General features: G+C 38.7%; 1 protein-coding gene across 1 annotated transcript in view; it reads left to right on the forward strand.

The window, feature by feature from the left end:
* GALNTL6 (polypeptide N-acetylgalactosaminyltransferase like 6) overlaps nucleotides 1–17,301 on the forward strand; it is a 1,125,319-nt gene that overhangs the window by 1,002,105 nt on the left and 105,913 nt on the right. Inside the window, exon 10 of the mRNA XM_036763330.1 lies at nucleotides 10,125–10,232. Coding sequence (XP_036619225.1) covers nucleotides 10,125–10,232 — 108 coding nt within the window. The remainder of the gene's footprint in view (nucleotides 1–10,124; nucleotides 10,233–17,301) is intronic.

Genomic DNA, 17,301 nt, shown 5'->3' on the forward strand with positions numbered 1-17,301 from the left:
CCACTATGTCCCCCACCCTCAGAGATCCTCTAAGCTATGATTGGCCACATGGCTGTGGGTCCTTTTGTATTATCTTTGTCCAGACCTATAACCAGGTATAACTCTAAGGTACTAGGATGTGGTTGCGAGAGGTTCACCCCACAGCCCAGCAGTGCCAAAAACAATTCCACTGAGATTCCCCTGACAAAGGAATTGCATCTGGTACTTTATGTGGGATGTCAGATTCAAACCTTCTTGTGTATACATTGAATAATGAAAATCTAATACCATGAGGGAATGCAACATTTATGAGCCTGGATTAATTCAGAAATGGGTGGCACTTTTTTGTTATATTTAGCATACTGGATGCTTTCAGCGAATTGCAAACTGATGACGTTGGAATTGATTCAAATAAGCACTCCACCCTTTCTGTTGTTGGCCCAGATATTTTCAAAAACAACACCTTATGAAGGAAATGATACACTTAATAATTAATGGTCTTAGCCAGATAAAGCCCTAGAGTTATAAGCAATTTTGCCAAACCCATAAATTATCTTCCCAGATAAATTTGGTTGAATCATGGATGTCCAATTCTATTTGTCATGCAAATGGCATTCAAACCACGTCTAAATTATAGGGTAGATTTACAATTTTTCAAAATCATCTTTAATAACGTGTTTCAATTTAATTTTTTAATATGTGTATCACCTGTGTGTTCTATATGCTTCTCTGGAAATGCCTATACTCATTCATGGGAATACTATGGAACATGGATTCTGTGGGAGCCCTCAAGTCGCCTGCTCACAGAACCTGAAGAATGATGATTTGTAGCAATCACCCTGAAAGACTATGACAAGTTCAGACTTCCCAGGGACTGTTTCAGGCGTCACATTTAACAACTGGATCCAACTCAACAACAAAATTATTGAGCATCTACCTACTAAAGTCAAGTCAACAAGCATTTATTAAGCCTTTACTTTGTGGTAAGCATTATGCTAAGAGGTACAGGCATAAAGAAAGGTCACATCTTCACATTCTGATAAGGAAGACATCAGGGAAATAATTAAGAAAAGATACAGGTATAGATACTACATGGAAGATCATCTCAGTGCGCAGCAACTACGGTTATTTTTCTAGGCTTTCTGCAGAAGGAGGGATTTGATCTGAGTCAGGAAGCTAAGAGGCAGAGATAGGGAATGTCACCGTGCATTGGTGACAGGAAGTGGAAAGGCAAAGATGCTGGAAATGGAGTGAGTGTAAGAAGAATAAGAAATAGGTCACTGCTACTGGAGTGCATGTGGGAGAATAAATGTAAGACTGGGAAAGGCTCTGTGCTAGTCCTTACCCTCAAGGAGTTCACAGTCTAGCAGAAGTAATCCAAGTTAGAATGTGATGAATGTCATAAAGGTAAGTATAAGTAAAATATTATTCCAATAATTGCATTTTTTAAAAACCTATCCTAAAGGGGCAGAGCCAAGATGGTGACTGGAAAGCAGGGACTTGCATGAGCTCCCTGCCAGGTCCCTCCAAAAACCTTTTTAAAATGGCTCTGAACAAATTCTAGAACTGCAGAACCAACAAAATAGCAGAGGAAAGCAGGGCTCCAGCCCAGGACAGCTTGGATGGTCGCTGGGTGAGGTCTATCGCACACGGAACTGGGAGCAGAGGGGAGCAGAGCCCAGCGTGGGTGGCGTCAGGACCAACCAGACCAGGAGCTGGGCAGAACAGGCCCTAGCTCCCATAATCAGTGAGCTGTGGCAGTTACCAGACTTCTCAACCCACAAACACCAAAGACAACAGAGAAGGTTAGTGGGGAAAGCTGTGGGGGACAGAGTAAAAGAAGGAGTTCAGGCTTCGGCCACCACCCCGGAGGCAGCGGGGGTGGTGCAGCTACAGAACTATAGCTGCAGTTGCTTCCAGCTCCAGGCCCACCTAGTGGGAGGAATTAAGTGGTGGATCAGAGCTGGAGTGCAGAACCTGCTTAAGATCTGAGTCAAGTGCAGGTTGGTGGTTCTTGGGGGAGGAGGAATGCTGGTGTGGCAGAGCTGGCTGTATAGAAATAGCTCTGAAAACAACAGCACGTCCCCTCAAGCTTGGAACAAAGTACTCTTTACTTTACAAGCAGTCATACCCTGACGAAAAACTCAAGGGTCAAGTAATTTGGCTGGGAACATGGCCAGGCAGCGAAAACAGACCCAGATTCAGAATCAGACTTTGGAATCTTTCTTTGGTGACCAAGAAGACCAAAACATACAGTCAGAAGAAGTCAACAAAGTCAAAGTCTCAAAGAAAAACATGAACTGGTCTCAGGCCATGGAAAAGCTTAAAAAGGATTTGGAAAAGCAAGTTAGAGAAGTAGAGGAAAAATTGGGAAGAGAAATGAGAAGGATGTGAGAAAACCATGAAAAACAAGTCAATGACTTGCTAAAGGAGACTCAAAAAATCCTGAAGAAAACAACACCTTAAAAATACACTAACTCAAATGGCAAAAGAGCTCCAAAAAGCCAATGAAGAGAAGAATGCCTTGAAAAGCAGAATTAGCCAAATGGAAAAGAAGGTCCAAAAGACCACTGAAGAAAATACTACCTTGAAAATTAGATTGGAGCAAGTGGAAGCTAGTGACTTTATGAGAAATCAAGATATTATAAAACACAAACAAAAGAATGAAAAAATGGAAGACAATGTGAAATATCTCATTAGAAAAACTGCTGACCTAGAAAATAGATCCCAGAGAGATAATTTAAAAATTATTGGACTACCTGAAAGCCATGATCAAAAAAAGAGCCTAGATATCATCGTTCAAGAAATTATCAAGGAGAACTGCCCTGATATTCTAGAGCCAGAGGGTAAAATAGAAATTGAAAGAATCCACCGATCGCCTCCGGAAAAAGATCCCAAAAAGAAAACTCCTAGGAATATTGTTGCCAAATTCCAGAGCTCCCAGATCGAGGAGAAAATATTGCAAGCAGCCAGAAGAAACAATTTGAGTATTGTGGAAACACAATAAGGATAACACAAGATCTAACAGCTTCTAAATTAAGGGATCAAAGAGCTTGGAATACGATATTCCAGAGGTCAATAGAGCTAGGATTAAAACCAAGAATCACCTACCCAGCAAAACTGAGTATCATGCTCCAAGGCAAAATATGGATTTTCAAGAAAATAGAGGACTTTCAAGCTTTCTCAGTGAAAAGACCAGAGCTAAATAGAAAATTTGACTTTCAAATACAAGAATCAGGAGAAGCATGAAAAGGTAAACAAGAAAGAGAAATCACAAGGGACTTACTAAAGTTCAACTGTTTTGTTTACATTCCTACATGGAAAGATGATGTGTGTGATTCATGAGACCTCAGTATAAGGGTAGCTGAAGGGAATATGCATATATATGTGTGTGTGTATGTATATATGTGTGTGTATATGTATACATATATACATACATATATATATATATACACACATATAGACAGAGGGCACAGGGTGAGTTGAATATGAAGGGATGACATCTAAAAAAATAAAATCAAATTAAGGGATGACAGAGGAATATATTGAGAGAGGGAGAAAGGGAGAGATAGAATGGGGTAAATTATCTCACATAAAAGTGGCAAGAAAAAGCAGTTCTGTAGGAAGAGAAGAGGGGGCAGATGAGGGGGAATGAGTGAATCTTGCTCTCATCGGATTTTACCTGAGGAGGGAATACCATACACATTCAGCTGGGTATCTTACCCCACAGGAAAGAAGGAGGAAGAAGATAAAAATGGGGAATGATAGAAGGGAGGGCAGATAGGGGAAGGAAGTAATCAAAAACAAACACTTTCAAAAAGGGACAGGGTCAAGGGAGAAAATTCAATAAAGGGGGATAGGCTAGGAAGGAGCAAAGTATAGTTAATCTTTCACAATATGAGTATTGTGGAAGGGTTTTGCATAATGATACACATGTGGCCTATGTTGAATTGCTTGCCTTCTTAGGGAGGGTGGGTGGGGAGGGAAGAAGGGAGAGAATTCGGAACTCAAAGTTTTAAAAACAGATATTCAAAAACAAAAAAAAAAACATTTTGCATGCAACTAGGAAATAAGATACACAGGCAATGGGGCGTAGAAATTTATCTTGCCCTACAAGAAAGTAAGGGAAAAGGGGATGGGGGGAGTGTGGTGACAGAAGGGAATGGGGAATGGGGCAACTGAATATATGCCATCTTGGAGTGGGGGGGAAGGTAGAAATGGGGAGATAATTCATAGTTCAAACTCTTGAGAAAATCAACGCTGAAAACTAAATATATTAAATAAATTAAATAAATAAATTTTTAAAAAAGAAAAAATTTCGACTAGATGTTTATTTCTTTGCAACTTTTGCTTTATAGTTTTGGTTTTTTACTAGATTAAAAAGGTTATTTGAAAAAGAAAGCAAGAACCTAAAGAACTCCATTTCTCTTATTAAAAGGTATAATATGAATTTCATCCATTCCACTGTTAGTGGAGGAGGGCCTTTGAATGACCTTGATTTATTTCTGTTGCATATCATATTTGGTCTTCTCCTCTTTATGTCTCCCAGTTCCATAATGGGAGGTTCCAATTGTTGGAGTATGTAGGGGTCAAGTATTAAGTTCAGGGAGGGAAGAAATGGATGAACATAAAACATACAAAGTAAAATATTCTTAGTCCAAAAATATTTTCTGTTTCGTGCTTGAATACCCTTTCCTTAAAGTAGCTTCCTTTTAAGTGATATTAATTAGAGGTGACATCATGCTACCCAATAATAGGGCTTTTTAAAAGTTATTTTCCCAAAAGCCCTTAGAATTCAAAGTGAGCATTTAAATTTCATAGCATCATGTTGTAAAGTTACAATGGTTTGGGAGATAGGTTTGTGTCCTCTTGAGAGGTGATGACAAGAGTTTCGCCACAGAACAGGAAATGTGAAATTTACGTTCAGGGAAGGAACCAGGGAGCCAAATTATTTCTTTTGTCTAGTGTCTGTGATGGGAGGAGTTACTGTGCCAGGAGAACCAAAAATATTTTCTCAATTCATTTTAAATTACAAATGGTATACTACAGATAATGCTCGTGTTTGAAATTGTATTAGTATTTTTTAAAATTGCTGAGCTATGTCTTCTAAGTCTGGAGATAGCATAAAAAGTTGTTGAAAGTCAATAAATATATTTCATTAATTTAAATGCTTATTTTTAATGGAAGGATTTTGATGAAAAGCCAATTAATAAAATATTGATGTTTTTTCTCTCTTAACATGGAAAAGGCCCATTTTGTATTGAGTTTGCTAACTCTACTGTATACATTTTTGAAATAAAGAAGTCTGACATTAAAAAAAAAACCTATCTTAAAACTATTCTCAAGGAGGAAAATAAAAAGAGCTAACCTTTCACACTGTAATAGTAATTAAGGTGGGACTTTTTGCTGTTGACCTTTAATGATTCTGGCTTTTGTTTGAATGGGGCAGATAAAGTGGGATGTTTTTGTATTTCTCATCACTGAGACAATTGGGAGTCATTGATTTGTATCTGATGTGATATTAGGGGTGTGGGACTTTTCCACACCCAGCCTGGGTGAGGTTGGGGCCCTCGGGGCCCTGAACAGGATATATAAGCACAGAGGTTAGGGTTCTCTCCTGGAGCTCTTAGCCACAGCAAGAGGGGCGTGTGACTCTGGGCCAGCCATTATAATGAGCTCCCCGACTGAAAACTCAGATGTTGAGAACTACAAATTCTATTTGGTCTGTAATTTAAGGTGCTGGCTTTTTCCCCTGAACTAGGTGGATGTCATTTGCATGCTGGATTAAAGGAAGATTGTTAACCCCTTACTGTTGCTTTCCTTAGTAAAGCAGATGAAAAGGACCTGGGCTTGCAGCATTCTCTGAGCTGGTTGTTGTTGGCTTAATACCCTCACAGCAGCTGCTAGCCAGATTGTTGATACACACACACACACACACACACACACACACACACACACAAAAACCAGCATTATTTCTAATTTCAAATAAATAAATAAATCCTCAGACACCTAAATGTACAACAATGGGGAATTGCTTATCTAAATTATGGTGTATTACTGTACTAAAATACTGTAATGCAATTAATATCAGCAAGTATAAGACATTGTAAAATAATGAAAAGTTAAAAGAAAGAATACATGCTAATTAAGGCCATATATAAAGAAAAGTGAGGGAAACAAATGGACAAGCAGAGATGAAGACTTAGAAGGAATGACTGATTACATTTTATGCATTAAAATTCATCTATTTGTAAGCAGTTGAAAAGCCAGATTAATGGGTACATTGATTTTAAGATGAAATTTAAATAATATTTAATATTAAGATAATAAATCATTATCCCCAAAAAAAAAGAACTGCTGATTTAACTGATTTAAAGAAAGGAGAAATCACATTTGAAAAGGTATGAGAGAAAGTATGACACACTGCAAAGAGCAAAAGATATTCCCTAGCTGTGTGACTTGAGCAAATCACTCAACTTCTGAGCCTCAGTTTACTACTCTACAAATTAAGGGGTCATAAAATTGACACCAACTAAGATGTTGATTATTGTGAAGAAATAAATTCACAAATCTTAAATTACTACTTAAATTACTATTAAAATATTTAGTAATTTACTAAATTACTAAATACGAAGTGTTAATATTATCTGGCTAGGAAAATCAGGGACAGATCCATGAAGGAAATGATATTTAGGCTAGCTCTTGAAGAATAGATAGCATTTCAGTCATTCAATGAGAAAGCATTTAATGCCTTTTATGTGCTAATCAAGGATGGGAAACCTGCAGCCTCAAGGCCACTAGGCTCTCTAGGTCCTCAAGTGCGGGCGGTCCTTTGAATTCAAACTTCACAGAACAAATTTCCTTAATAAAAGGATTTGTTCTATAAAACTTGGATTTGGTCAAAAGGCTGCACCCAAGGACCTAGACGGCCACATGTGGCCTCAAGGCCACAGGTTCCTCACCCCTGTGCTGGGTGCTAGGAATACAATGGTCATATTAAAGTATAGGCAAAATAGAAACAAGGTGGGTGAGTAATGGGTGAGGACTAGCACCCCGAAGGATCAGTGTAAGCTTCATAAAGAAGGTGGCACTTGAGGTGTGGATTGAAAGAAGCTAAAATTCTAAGAAGTTGCAGCAAAGGGTAATTACATTCCAGGCATGGACCTATAAAGGCACAGAGAGGGGAAATTTACAAGAATGGTAAGAATACCGTGACTAGACCATGTAATGCATGAAGAGAAATCATTTATAATAAGATTGGGAAAGTAGGCTTTAAATGACAGGCCTTAAATGCTCTCAGAGATAACATGGAGCCACTGGAGTCAACTGAGTAAGAGAATGATGTGGTCAGATCTACACTTTGGCAGCTGTGTGGGAAGATGGGTAGGAGAGAGTGAGATTTGAGGCAGGGAAACCAATGAAAAGATGATTGCAATAGTGGTGAGATCCACAGCTGGCATAGTGGTCATATAGGTGAGAAAAAAGGGGCAAAAATGAGAGCTGTTATGCAGGTAGAAATGACATGCTTTGGCAAGTGATTAATATATGGTGTTTGAGAGGGTGGTGAGTTGACCATGCCATTGAGGTTGTAAATCTGGGGGACTAGAAAGATGGTGATGCCAGAAAAGAGCAGGGAGAATAGCCTAAACTGAAGGAACAGCAAAATTGAAGGAGAAGAGTTAGGAAAGCATGAGGGACACCTGGGAATTGGTGGGTTTGTGCAAATTGTCAGAGATAAACATAAAAGTGGCAAAAAAAAAAAAAAAGCAGTTCTGTAGAAAGGGAAGAGGGGGCAGGTGAGGAGGAATGAGTGAATCTTGCTCTCATCAGATTTGACCTGATGAGGGAATACCATACACACTCAATTGGGTATCTTACCCCACAGGAAAGAAGGAGGAAGGACATAAAAAAGGGGGGATGATAGAAGGGAGGGCAGATAGGGGTAGGAGGTAATCAAAAGCAAACACTTTCAAAAAGGGACAGGGTCAAGGGAGAAAATTGAACAAAGGGGGTTGGGATAGGAAGAAGTAAATATAGTTAGTCTTTCACAACATGAGTATTGTGGAAGGGTTTTACATAATGATACACATGCGGCCTTTGTTGAGTTGCTTGCCTTCTTAGGGAGGGTGAGAGAATTTGGAACTCAAAGTTTTAAAAGCAGATATTAAAAAAAAAGTTTTTGCATGCAACTAGAAAATAAGATATATAGGCAATGGGACATAGAAATCTATTTTGCCCTACAAGAAAGTAAGGGAAAAGGGGATGGGGGCGGGTAGTGGGGTGACAGAAGGGAGGGCTGACTGGGGAATGGGGCAATCAGAATATATGCCATCTTGGAGTGGGGGGGGGTGGAAATGGGGAGAAAATTTGTAATTCAAACTCTTGTGGAAATCAATGCTGAAAACTAAAAATATTAAATAAATAAATTTTTTAAAATAGATCCAGGAGGGTAAGACCCTCAGGGTTTCTAGCCAAAATAGAAAAAAAAAAATAGTCAGAGATAAGATGTCAAAGGTTTATTTGGATCAGAAACTAAAGAACCTTAAATGTTGGGCTAAGGAATTTAAACTTAATTCAAGAAGCAATGGGGAGCCATAGAAGATATTTGAGTAAGGGAGTGACATGATAGGCTTTGGGTCAGGTAGGCTCATGCTAGATTCAGTGGAGTGCATTAAGTACTGGGGAAGGGATGAAGACTGCAACCATTGTCCTAGGCCTGCAAAATGCTGCAGAGATGTTAGGTGAGTGATTCAATACTAGAATGTTTCTGTCACCTCAGCCCCATCGTTCCAATTGTAGCAGCACCTGGAGGAAGAGTTGAAGAGGAGGGAGATGTTCAGTGCAGTTCCTACCTTGTCATTCATGAAGGAAGGAAGGAAAGAAGGAAGGAAGGAAGGAAAGAAGGAAGGGAGGGAGGAAGAAAGAAGGATGGGCAAATATAAGCAACATAAAAGATAGACTCTGCCCTCAAGGAGCTTAATTCCTAATGGGGAAAGATAACACATAACAGGGAGCTGAAAGGGGAGGGAGGAGAGGAATGATTTTGAAGCCGAGAATGTCAGGAATAGAGCCAATAAGGGAATGAAAAAGGCAGAGGAGTCTGGGATCTATCGCAAAATGGAGACTCATAGAGGAACTCACTAATGGGAGAAGGGGGCAGGGGGCTTGTGGAGGGTCTTCTTGGGGTAGGCAAGGAAGCCCTGGACACTAGTAGAGGCATAGAAACAAGTAAATTGACATCAGGTTCAGAGAAGATATACTTTAACCCCTCCAAGTGGTTTATTTACTGCGAAATGGATGCTTCTGAACATACTGTGTAAAGTATTAATGTGCTCATTTGTACTATCTGTTTCAGCTAACGATTCTAGAATTTCTCTGTTTTCACATATAATTATAATTCTGATGCTATTACTTTGAATTCTGTTACAATAAAAACCATTACAACAAAAATCTCTGCTTAAACAAAAAACTGGTAAGTCCCAGCAAATTGTTCAGTTGCATACTTTAGTGAAAATAGCATTGCTTTTGTAGTTAAAAGACCTGGATTCAAGTACTGTCTCTGGTCCATCCTGGCTGTGTTACCTTGGGCAAATCTCTGAGCCTCAGTTAATGAAATAATAATATTTACATTTCCTACTTCACAGGATTGTCGTAATAAGGAAATGAAAACACGAATATAAAAATACTTTTTTAACCATAAAGTATAATAGAAATATAACGTTTGACTTTACAGTCTTCATTATAACAGATTCCAGTACAACGAGAATTTAGATAACCTCCAAGTTGGAGGTGATGATTTCATGATATTATGAACGTGCAAGAACAAAGTAAACAGTCACTATTATTACGATTATGATTATTTTAAATGGTTTTCATCAAAACAAATATGTTATGGAAAAAAATTTAGTAATCTGTTATATTAGGAATCCTAACACTGTGCTGATATTTCTTTTTCAGTACTTGCAGGATCTAGTATAAAACCCTGTTTCCTTTTTCCAAGTAATCATGTATCACCTAAGGGCTTGTAGTTGTAGAGAAAGGATGTTTTGGGATTTTTCATAAATCCTATTTCGTATTGGCCATCTTCCCTTCTGAAATTCATTATCTTTTGGGTGTTTTTTTTTTTGTTTTTTTCCCCACCTTAGGTTTGGATGTGTGGAGGAGGCATGTTTGACGTTCCATGTTCTAGAGTTGGTCATATCTACAGGAAGTACGTCCCTTATAAAGTTCCATCTGGGACCAGCTTGGCAAGAGTGAGTAACTGGGTTCCAGAACAGTTTTGGATTGAAATTAGGGCTGTCCTTGAAAGCAGACAGCCACCTACGTGTGTAATATGAATAGAAATGTAGCCCCCACTAAAAATATCAACCTGTTTATCTGTCATTCCATCATTCCTTGGACTATTAAGGCTTTTTAGGTTTTAGGAATCCCCTCTAATCACTGGCAGCTTGATCAGATGACACCCTAATTATCAAGTAACACTTTAGTAAAGTAGTAACTAAGGGTAAGACCCTAAAGAATGGTAAACAGGATAGACAGAAAGTTGAGGTGAGGAGACAGAAAAGGGCCTTCTTCAGAAAGGTGGCAGGACAGCAAAAACAAACCTTATCCTATTACACAGCACTATATTGGAGCTGCCCCTGATTGAAATCTTTTCTTTGGTGTCATAATTCTCAGTCAGGTTGCCCTCTTTTTCTAAGGGGCAAACACTAAAAGATGTTGCCTTTAATGAGCTGTTTTTCTCACCTCAGAGCCGTACTCTCTCAGCTTTTTTGGTCCAGGAATGATGTGCAAATAGTGAAAGCATTTTAGGTGTTAAAGCTGGAATCACAATAATTGTGACCATTCCCCACTCTAAGACTTTCACATTCTTTTGATTATCCCCCAAATGCCTTCCATATATCGTTGTGCCCTATTTCATTCTTATGTAAAATATTCTTGCTGCTGTTCAGATGTGATAACACCAAGAAACCCATTCATTTAGTTTCCTTTTGAAGAAAAGCAATGATTAAGAACTTGAATCATTCAAACCAAGGAGGGAGGGATAAAATCCTAGTCTGATGCTGAGGTTGCCATTTACTGGCTTCTGCTCTGTATCCAGACCTGGGGTCACAAGTTCACTCCATAGATTTCTCCAGGAACCCTAAGATATTTCTTGTCTTACCAAAGGCTGCTTTCAGGCGTAATGAAGACAAATGGCTTCACAAGAGTAACTTTCTTTAGCTACTGGCGGTGTTCCATTCTGGCATCACAGACACCAGCCACCCTAGGCTCCTGTCCCTTTCTCCACCTCATAAGGGAGCCACCTAGGACAATATAGTTTTGACACCATTGAGCTGATGAGATAGACTTTCTTGAAGTCCCAACTCCAAGACAGGACCACAGGGTAATATCTTCACTGACTCTTAGTCTAATGGTTTAAATGAAAAGTCTAGTTCAAGTAGCTAGAAAAGCTCCTCACCTGCTCTTCAAAGTATACCGGATTTCTAATCAGAGATCCTAGGTTCAAATCATGAGTCTGCCACTTAACAGCTATGTAATCTTGGACTGGTCACTTGCTCATTGTGTAAGGCAACTAGATGGTGCAATGGAGAGAGTGCCCACCCTGAAGTCAGGAGGTCCTGAGTTCAAATCTAGCCTCAGACACTTACTAGCTGTGTCACCCTGGGCAAGTCACTTAACACTGTTTGCCCCAGTTCTTCATCTGTAAAAAGAGCTGGAGAAGGAAATGACAAACCACTCCAGTATCTTTGCCAAGAAGACCCCTGATGGGGTCACAAAAAACAACTGAATAAGTGGTACAATAGACGGAGTGTGAGCCTGGTGTAAGGGACACCTGACTTCAAATCTGTCCTCAGACACTTAATAGTTTTGTGACCTTGGGCAAGTCATTTAACCTTTATTTGCCTCAGCTTTCTTAACTATGAAATGGGAATCATAATAACATCGACGTCTCAGGGTTGTTGTGAAGATCAAATGAGGTAATATTTGTAAAGCATTTAGCACAATGCCTAGCACGTGGTAGGTGCTATATTAATGCCAGTAGTAGTAGTAGTAGTAGTAGTAGTGATGGTAGTAGTGGTGGTGGTGGTGGTGGTGGTAGTAGAAGAAGTAGTAGGAGGAGGAAAATAAAGTGGTTGTAGTGGTAGTAGTAGTGATAGTAGTAGAAGTAGTAATAGTGGTAGTAGCAAGTAGTAGTAATAGTAGTAGTAGTAGTAGTGATGGTAGTAGTAGTAGAAGTAGTAGTAGTAGGAAAATGAAGTGGTTGTAGTGGTAGTAGTAGTGATAGTAGTAGAAGTAGTAATAGTGGTAGTAGCAAGTAGTAGTAATAGTAGTAGTAGTAGTAGTGATGGTAGTACCAGTAGAAGTAGTAGTAGTAGGAAAATGAAGTGGTTGTAGCGGTAGTAGTAGTGGAAGTAGTAATAGTAGTAGTAGTAATAGTAGCAGCAGTAGTAGTAGTAGTGGTGGTAGTAGTAGTAGTAGTAGTAATAGTAGTAGTAATAGTAGTAGTAGTAGGAAAATGAAGTGGTTGTAGTGGTAGTAGTAGTGATAGTAGTAGAAGTAGTAATAGTGGTAGTAGCAAGTAGTAGTAATAGTAGTAGTAGTAGTAATAGTAATAGTAGTAGTAATAGTAATAGTAGTAGGAAAATGAAGTGGTTGTAGTGGTAGTAGTAGTAGAAGTAGTAATAGTAGTAGTAGTAGGAAAATGAAGTGTAGTGGTAGTAGTAGTGGAAGTAGTAATAGTAGTAGTAGTAGTAGCAGTAATAGTAATAGTAGTAGTGGTAGTAGTAGTAATAGTAGTAGTAGTAGTAGTAATAGTAGTAGTAGTAATAGTAGTAATAGTAGTAGTAGTAGTAATAGTAGTAGTAGTAGTAATAGTAGTAGTAGTAATAGTAGTAGTAGTAGTAGTAGTAATAGTAGTAATAGTAGTAGTAGTAGTAGTAGTAATAGTAATAGTAGTAGTAATAGTAATAGTAGTAGGAAAATGAAGTGGTTGTAGTGGTAGTAGTAGTAGAAGTAGTAGTAGTAGTAGTAGGAAAATGAAGTGTAGTGGTAGTAGTAGTGGAAGTAGTAATAGTAGTAGTAGTAGTAGCAGTAATAGTAATAGTAGTAGTGGTAGTAGTAGTAATAGTAGTAGTAGTAGTAATAGTAGTAGTAGTAGTAATAGTAATAGTAGTAGTAATAGTAATAGTAGTAGGAAAATGAAGTGGTTGTAGTGGTAGTAGTGGTAGTAGTAGTAGAAGTAGTAATAGTAGTAGTAGTAGGAAAATGAAGTGTAGTGGTAGTAGTAGTGGAAGTAGTAATAGTAGTAGTAGTAGCAGTAATAGTAATAGTAGTAGTGGTAGTAGTAGTAATAGTAGTAGTAGTAATAGTAGTAGTAGTAATAGTAGTAGTAGTAATAGTAGTAGTAGTAGTAGTAATAGTAGTAGTAGTAATAGTAGTAGTAGTAATAGTAGTAGTAGTAATAGTAGTAATAGTAGTAATAGTAGTAGTAGTAGTAGTAATAGTAGTAGTAGTAGTAGTAGTAGTAGTAGTAATAGTAGTAGTAGTAGTAATAGTAGTAGTAGTAGTAGTAGTAGTAATAGTAGTAGTAAAATGAAGTGGTTGTTCTAGGTAAACTTTTAAGGTCCCTTCCAGTTCTAAATCATGATCTTTATCAGGAATCCCACTGAGAGTCATATATGTTTGTGTAGACGCTGACTCTAGATCTGAAGGAGCCAGCACCGTAAAAAGAAAAGCACGCTGGATTGGGAGTCAGACCTGGGTTCTTGTCCGAGCTCTCTCATAGACTCACTGCCTAACCTTCAACAAGTCACGTTTCCTCCTTGAGACTGAGGGACTACAGACAGGCAATCTTAGTGCTATACTGATATCCATTAAAAACATTAAAACTACCTCCCTAGGCCTCTGCCGGATTAGATGATCCAAAATTTGTCTTTTATGTGAAGATTTCATAATTCGATAGTTAAATTGTAATATTAAACTTTTCAATTATTTTGCATAAGATGGTAGGAAATTCAAATATCCTGACATACCTTAATGCATCCATGAACTCATCCATGTGGACAGTCCTTTCAACAGCCCACCTCAACTTTCTCATCCTATAGAATTCTTATCCCTACCCTTCCATAAATTCTCCCCAGATACTCTACTCTACTGTATTAGGAGGGCAGAGTTTATAATCTCAAAGAGGATCATAAACATGTCTGAAAGGTTCGGAACCGCCAGATATAAGAAACTCTCAAAGTAGAAGGCAGAAGAATCAAAACATATATTTAGGCTCCACAGTAACCAACCCATGAACCAGCAACCCCATTTTGATATATTGATCAAAAGCTTCCAGGCCCAATAAGTACGCCTTGAAAGAGTAACCAGGAGGCTACAGAGAAGCATGATTGCGTAAAGCAAAATCATGCTTCCCCCTCTATGGTAAAAAGATTACCCACTGGCCTGAAGTCTTTGTTCAGCTTCCTCCCGTAGGTCAGCTCTGCCACTGGCAGCTCCTGCTTCAGCTGTGGCTGTGGCTGTGGCTGTGGCTGTGGCTGTGGCTGTGGCTGTGGCAGCCTCTGGCTCCAACGGGAGCTGCTTTTAACCATCCGGCTTCTGCGGGGGTGTAAGGTACGCCGGGGAAAGCACAGATTCTTTCAATCTGCTTAAGCAAGGTGAAGGGGTTGACCGGGAAAGCACAGGTTCTTTCCATCAGCTTAAGCAAGGGAAGCAAGGTGAAGGGGCCGACAAGCTTACTCCAGTCCAACATACAAACAGCATTCAGTTCAGGGAAAAAAGCCAAACTAGTCAAGGCCACTTGTTGACTAAGTGCTAAGGAGCCCATTTTTGGTTGCCAATACATCTACACACTTCCTTTATTCCTGTCTTCCCCAAGATGACAAATTTAGAGCTCTAACGGACTTAAGATCATTTCATCCATATGAGGAAACTGAGGCCTACTGAGGTAAAGTGACCTTTTAATATTTAATGGATACTATTACAGCACTGACTATCTATCCACTCTATGCCTCCTTCTCACTACATGACTGGGCTATACCCTCTTACTTGTGTGTCTTGGTGATACAGGTCATATGGTATAGTAGTGCTAGATTTGGAATGAGAGGATATGGGTTCATATCCTATCTCAGCTACTTATTCTTATGTCTCACTTTGAGTAAGTCACTTAAGTTATCTGAGCTTAATTCCTCCTTTGCAGCTTTAACTCAGTTATATTATGTCTTTCATATCTCTTACTGTGTACCTGTCGTTGGAAATATGCTGCAATCTCTCTATGCCCATCATACATCTCTCCATTGCCCTGTAGGTCTCCTGAAATTTGTATTCTTCTTAGGCCATGGTGTCCAGTGATTTATTGCCTTCTAGCATCACAGAAAGAATATTGTAGTAAAAAAACAAAGATGATGGACTTTTATGTCAAGAAGGAGCTTGTGCAGTTTCCCACATCTATTCCAACCCCTTCTCCTCTTCTCCACTTCTGAGCCCAGCTCATTGTCTGTCTGCATTGTCCTGGGCAAGATTCAGGTACCAATGCACTAACTCAATAACATCTAATGATATCACAATCTATACTCTTCATCCACTTAATTTCTCATCTGTGAATTATAGGCTTTTCAAATAAGCATAAAGGGCACGGAGAAAGATACATATAGAGATCACATAAATTCTAATATTACAATTGATCAAAATTTAGTGGAATAGGAAAGTTTTGTTCATTTTAAATGGTCATTTAAATTTTTCCAAGAACTTAATCATAAAATTATCATTACTTGTATGCTTTTTTCTTATTCACCCTCTCTGTGAGAGATTTCTTACCAATATTTACCTTTTTTAGCTGTATGAACGACCCCTCTTCACTGAATCAGAACTCATGCTAAGGAATTCAGAGCACACAGTCATATGAATGTAATATAAGTAGGGCTGCCGACCTTTCGCTATTTGATCAGTCACATTGTTCTAGTGTGTCGTGTTATGGCTGTTTTTGTGGTTCTTCTCATTTTGATTTTGAAACACGAAACACTACAAGATTGGAAGTGGTAGTAATATTCCTCTGACAGAAAAAATCCTTCACTCATTAGCAATACTCAGAATGCTATGTTGTACACAAATATCCCTATTAACAAACAATACTCAACATGTAATGAAATAGCTGAGACAGCTTGGGGTGGGAGAGAGAAGAGAGAAGAATAGGTATAGGGACTGGGATTGTGGCCTCTGTGGTGCAGAGCTCCCAGGAAGGAATGTCAATACCTTCTCTGTAGTTTTAGAGTCTTAGAGAGCTGCCTTGGACCTCAAGAGACTAAGTGACCTACAGGTCCTACAGCTTTCAGAGAAAAGGCAGGAACTCAGGTAGGTCTTCCTGGCTCCAAGGCCAGCTGTCTGTCAATTATCCCATAATCTATTTATAAGAGTTATAGGTAGAGGCATAATTGGGGCAGCTAGGTGGTGCCATAATGCAGAGTACCAGACCTAGAGTCAGAAAAACTCATCTTCCTGAGGTCAAATCCAACCTCAGACACTTAATAGCTGTGTGACTCTGGGCAAGTCCTTTAACCCAGTTTGCCTCAGTTCTTCATCTGTAAAATGAGCTGGAGAAGGAAATGGCAAACCACAGTATCTTTGCCAAGAAAAAACCAAATTGGGTCACAAAGAATAGGATACAACTGAAAAAATAACTAAACAACAAAAGATGTATTAATTGCGTGGTTGACAAAGTAATGATACATAGATAGACAGACACATTCATATGCATACACGTGTGTGTACACATGTGTGTATACATATTCATATATATGACTATGTTCTCTGAACTCTTTTTCCAGAAATAATTAGAGTTCTGTGCCACTCCATGAACACTTTCACCTTGTTCCCATTTGAGCCAGAGTGACGCACTTTCAATCAGAGGTCAGAGGTGTGAGGTATAGTTAAAGGCTTTGGAACGTAGCATGAAACATCCGTTGATTCTAACTGCAAGAGGTTTAGGACAGTGCTTGTCCAGAATGGTTAGTTTTTAAGAAACTGAAATGTTTTAATATTATTCTTGAGGGAGGAATTGGGAATTTTTCAAACACCATCAAGTGACAGAAAATTAGGGCCGACAACTCTAACTCCCAGGCAAAAAAAGTCAGTATTTATTCAAGTGGAAAAAAGTCCATAATCCTGAATTTTAATCTTTTCCATTTAAATTGTACTTGGGGGCTCATTTTTATTTTCAAAAATGCTAAAGCAATCAGAGAATCATAAATATTGAAGCTCACCTGTCGCTCTAGGGAATACTTTATGAATCATGAATCTTTTTTAATAAAAAAGTATATT

The sequence above is a fragment of the Trichosurus vulpecula genome, chromosome 6 (assembly GCF_011100635.1).
Source record: "Trichosurus vulpecula isolate mTriVul1 chromosome 6, mTriVul1.pri, whole genome shotgun sequence".
In the NCBI taxonomy this organism is placed as follows: Eukaryota; Metazoa; Chordata; class Mammalia; order Diprotodontia; family Phalangeridae; genus Trichosurus; species Trichosurus vulpecula.